This window comes from Arachis ipaensis, chromosome B3, assembly GCF_059453495.1.
Source record: "Arachis ipaensis isolate K30076 ecotype BB chromosome B3, ASM5945349v1, whole genome shotgun sequence".
NCBI classification, from domain to species: domain Eukaryota; kingdom Viridiplantae; phylum Streptophyta; class Magnoliopsida; order Fabales; family Fabaceae; genus Arachis; species Arachis ipaensis.
In genome coordinates, this window is record NC_142438.1 from 28178602 (window position 1) to 28183275 (window position 4674).

The window sequence follows — 4674 nt, forward strand, 5'->3', positions numbered from 1 at the left end:
CATGCATTAGGATTTGGTTGTAACCCGAGTAAGCGTCCATGAAACCTAAGCATTGGAAACCAGAGGAGTTGTCGACGAGTTTGTCGATGCACGGGAGCGGGTATGCATCCTTTGGGCAGGCTTTGTTGAGGTCTGTATAGTCGACACACATCCTCCATTTGCCATTATGCTTCTTTACCATCACGACGTTGGCCAACCATGTTGAGTACCTGAGTTCCCTGCTGAACCCGACGGATAGTAACTTCTGGGTTTCTTCCAAGGAGGCTGTCCTTTTGTCAGTTCCTAAGTGTCTCTTCTTCTGGGCTATAGGCCGGATTGACGGGTTGATCGCCAGTTTATGGCAGATAACATTTGGGTCTATCCCAGGCATATCTGCTGGAGTCCAGGTGAATAGGTCGACGTTTTGTTTCAAGAGCTCTACCAGTTGAGTTCGTTCCGCTTCCTTTAGTGCGTTTCCGAGGTATGTGTATCTATCTTTGTTGTTTGCCAACTGCACCTTGGTGAGGTCGTCAAGGGGCATAGGCGTTCCTGGTTATTCGTTCTTGGGTCCATGTCTGCCAGAGGGGGTAGCTGATCCGAGTTATACACTGCCTGGACGTATTGCTGGTCGATATTTTTTGGTTGTTCGTTTTTTTAAACTGGCGTTATAGCACTGTCTGGCCTCCTTCTGGTCTCCATGGATTGTCACCACTTTGTTGTCCTGTGAAATAAACTTGACACACAAATGTACAGTGGAAACAACAGCGTTGAATGCATTCAACGATGGTCTGCCTAAAATAATGTTATAGGGACTTTTGCAATCTACTACCAAATATTGTATTTCTAGAGTATTGCTGTTGGGGTAATCCCCAAAAGTAATTTTTAGCCAAATGTAACCTCGGATAGAGACTCGCTCACCTGAGAAACCTACCAATTCCCTGGATGACAGTTGCAGGAGTTCATCGCTTAGGTTCATCGTTTGGAACGTTGAGTAGAACAATACGTCGGCGCTGCTCCCCGGGTCCATGAGGATCTTTTTTACCAGGGGCTCTCCGACCTGTGCGGTGATGACTACGGGGTCGTCTAGGTTTCGGTCAGCGGCATTGTAATCTTCGGGGCTGAATGATATTCCAGGTTTGTCCGCGTTGGTCGGCCGAGGTGTTGTTGATTCTGTCATAGTCATCAAGGCTCGGTATGACCGCTTTCGTGCCGAGCTCGTGCATCCTCCACCTGCAAAGCCACCAGAAATACAGTTTATTATTCGGCGGGGTAGATTGTTATCATTGTCTACCTTTCGCCCCTTGTCTCGGGGGTTGTCGTTTGTTTTTTGTTGGTGGCCGAGGTCTTCAGTGTTTTTTCTTCGACTACGCATGTCGATGTATTTGTCCAGCAATCCCTGGTGTGCTAATTTTTCGAGTACGTCTTTTGCTATCACGCAATCGTCTGTTGTATGTCCGTACTTTTGATGGAAGGCACAGTATTTGGACTTGTCCACATGCCTCTGGTCCTGGTAGGTACCGGCTCTGCTCGGGGGTTTGATGAGTTTAGAGTGTAGTATATCTTTTACTATGTCCTCTCTTTTTGTGTTAAAGGGAGTGTATGTGTCGAATTTAGGTGTTATTCTGAACGACCTTGGGTCTGTTCTGTTGGTTGGATGCCTGCTTCGTCTGTCCTCTTCTCTGTTTGTGGTGGGTTTTTCTGCCGTCCTGAATGCTCGGAACTCTTCCACCTCAATTTGGGTTGTTGCTTTTTCTCGCAACTCGGCCAAGGTTTTGGGCTTTGCTATAACGATGCACTCTTGGAATTTCCCAGGGCGGAGGCCACTCTTCAGAGCGTGGAGATGAACTTCAGGATTTAGGTTGGGTATCTCATTAGTCACTTCTGCGAATCTGGTCATGTAGTCCTTCAGGCTTTCATTTGGTCCCTGTTTGATTGTACTCAGGTAGTCTGAGTTGTGGACATAGATTTTTGAGGCAGCAAAGTGGTTGACGAACTGGTCGGCCAACTCGTCAAAACTTGGGATAGAGCCTTCAGGTAAGTTGGAAAACCAGATGAGTGCGGCTCCGTCTAAGAAGGTTGGAAAAGTTCGACATAGGATGGGGTCGGATTCTTTATTCATTAACATCATGGTATAAAATTTGGTTACATGGACATTTGGGTCTCCTATTCCCTGGTAAGGTTTTAAGGTTGAAGGTAGGGTTAGGTTCTCAGGCATTTTGAAGTTCATAACTTGTTTTGTGAAGGGGTTGGTCCTTTTGACTATAGTCTTTGTCGTTTTGTGAGTGGTTTGCTTGGTTTCGGAGGAGTGCTCGTCATTGTCCTCTTTTTGTTCGGCGTTTTTGTGTTCGCCCTTTGCGCGATCGTGTTCCATCTGCCGTAGGAGCTCGGCCACCCTTTGGTTCTCGGCTCTGAGGGCCTCATTGATTGCTAACATCTTTGGCGGGTTGGTGTTAGAGGGAGCGTGGCTTTGTTCATCCGCCATCGTTTGTGTCCTGCAAGAAAGAGGAGGTAAAAAATACACAGAGCAAAGAAAAAATGGGGTTAAGTAAATCGGGCCCCACGGTGGGCGCCAAATGTTCCTGTATGAGAATCGACTCAGAGGTATAGCACGTTCTGGTAACACACAGACTGGCTTCCTTTGGAGTGATGAGGGTGGAACGTCGTTTTCTTCTGGAGAGGCGGCGTTGGGTACCTGAAAAGGGACTCCAACGCTCAAGTAAGTGTGTGTATGAGAGAGTTCAGGAGGAAAAACTAGAGTGAATAGTGTACCTACAACTTGGGTATGTCATTCGTATATATTGGAGTTTGTTGAGGGTGGTTACGCAGATTTGTTGGACTGGGTGGAGCCTCCATCCGTTGTGTGCTTTATTTTCGGAGTTTAAAGAGAGATTTAGAGAAGATTTATGCGTTAGTTCAGTTCCAAGTTTGATGTTGTTTGTTTTGCTTTACTCTAACGGATCAATTATTATTATCCATTTTTCTTCACTAAAGTCATTCAATTTTGAGACGATGAAGCATGAAAAAATCACACCGTATATATTAGTAATTATTCTTTGCATGGAGCAATAAGAAGGCTTTTCTTATTTAAACAAAACAATCTATATTTCCTAAATTTAATTTAAATGATAGTAGAAATAATGATTTTGTGTGCATCATATCTAAATTTTGTAAGCAGTAATGTATATTATTTACCTTAATTTTGCAATTACCTTGAGAAAGAAAAAGTTGAATTCAAATTTACAAAGCAAAATTGAAAAAAAAAATGCAATATAAACAAGGTTTAATTATTCAGTTCCTATAGTTTTACCAATTTTTTAATTATATCTTTATACTTTTTTTAGTTAAATCCTTACACTATTTTTAATTTTGTAATTAGGTCCTTTTCATATCAAAAACGTTAAAATTAATAAAATATTTCTCTTAAAATTTTATACGGTCAAAGATCTAATTAGGTTTTTAATTATGAATACCTTCAATTTGCAAAGAAATATCCTATTAATTTTAACAGTTTTAACATGAAAAAGACCTAATTACAAAATTAAAAGTAGTATAAGACCCAATTAAAAAAAAAAAGTATAGAGACCTAACTAAAATTTGGTAAAACTGTAAAGACCAATAAAATAATTAAACCTATAAATAACGTTAATTACACAATTTTTACTTTTTTTAGTAACTTATTATTAATATTTTTTATTTTTAAATTAGTTAAAACATAAATATGAATAAAAAGATATTCCTTATTTAGATTTAAAGAAAATATAAAAAATCAAAATTACTAAGAATAAAAATTTAACTTTTATATTTAGTTCAAATTTTAAAAAATCTACATTTTTATAAATTTATTAATTTAAAATAAAAAATTTATTAAAAATAATTTTTTAATTCATTAGCATGTAAAAAAATAAAAAACTATTGTCACGAGTTTTAATTTTGAAAAAATTAATACGTATAGCCTTCTAAAAGAGCAAAGGAGCTCAACTTAGATTTTTTAGAGTCTAAAATAACAAACAACTTGATTACAACTTTTTTATACGGTTAATTTCACAAATTAAATGATAATTTAATTGATATAATGTTTTAAATATTTTTCATATCACATATTGTATAGAATTAATTGGTCTCTTTTGAAATCGGTAAAAAAAATGCACAAGAAGGAGACTTGAATTATGCCTCTAAATTTTTTGAATTTTAAATAAGACACTACAAGAAATATATCGAATACTGTTAGATTTATTGTTAAATTTATCGTTGGATTTAGCGTTTCGAGTTACTGTCGACTTTATCGACGGATTTATGGAGAGTTTTATGATAGAACTTGTTACGTCAAATAGTTACCGACGGATTAATTTTTATGACGGTAAATTCGTGGGTAATACTTGGCAGAAAATGAGAGGAAATAGGCACAAACTTTAGTGTCGGATTTATCGTCGGTAAAATTCGATGGTAAGTTATTTTAGTAAAACGTTGCATTTTGGTGACATGCAAGGAGTTATCGTCGGATATCCGATAGTAAATCCGATGGCAATTAGTCCTAAAATTGAGAGCGCGAACGCTATCTCCCTTCATTTTAAAAGGTCTCTCTCTCTCTTTCTAAACCCCTCTTCTCCGTTTCTCGCTCTACCCGTTCCCGCCTCCGTTGCTCTAGTCCCGACCTCTCACCGCCGCCTCTCCATCTCATGGAAACTAACCAGTTTT

The 4674-nt window shown here is 38.8% G+C and overlaps 1 protein-coding gene across 1 annotated transcript; it reads right to left on the reverse strand.

Moving 5' to 3' along the window:
- Positions 1-644: 644 nt before the first annotated feature.
- On the reverse strand, positions 645-2461 carry LOC107632822 (uncharacterized). Its single transcript, XM_016336472.1, has 2 exons — positions 898-2461; positions 645-700 (listed from the first exon to the last, which is right to left on the reverse strand). The coding sequence occupies exons 1-2, from the start codon at positions 2459-2461 to the stop codon at positions 645-647; spliced, it is 1620 nt and encodes a 539-aa protein (XP_016191958.1).
- Positions 2462-4674: the final 2213 nt, after the last annotated feature.

Excerpts from the sequence above, each read along its gene's own strand:
- LOC107632822 (XM_016336472.1), bottom strand. The coding sequence starts at position 2,461 with ATGGCGGATGAACAAAGCCACGCTCCCTCTAACACCAACCCGCCAAAG. Across the intron at positions 701-897 it reads GGAATTGGTAGGTTTCTCAG|GACAACAAAGTGGTGACAAT; the intron begins GTGAGCGAGTCT and ends TTTATTTCACAG.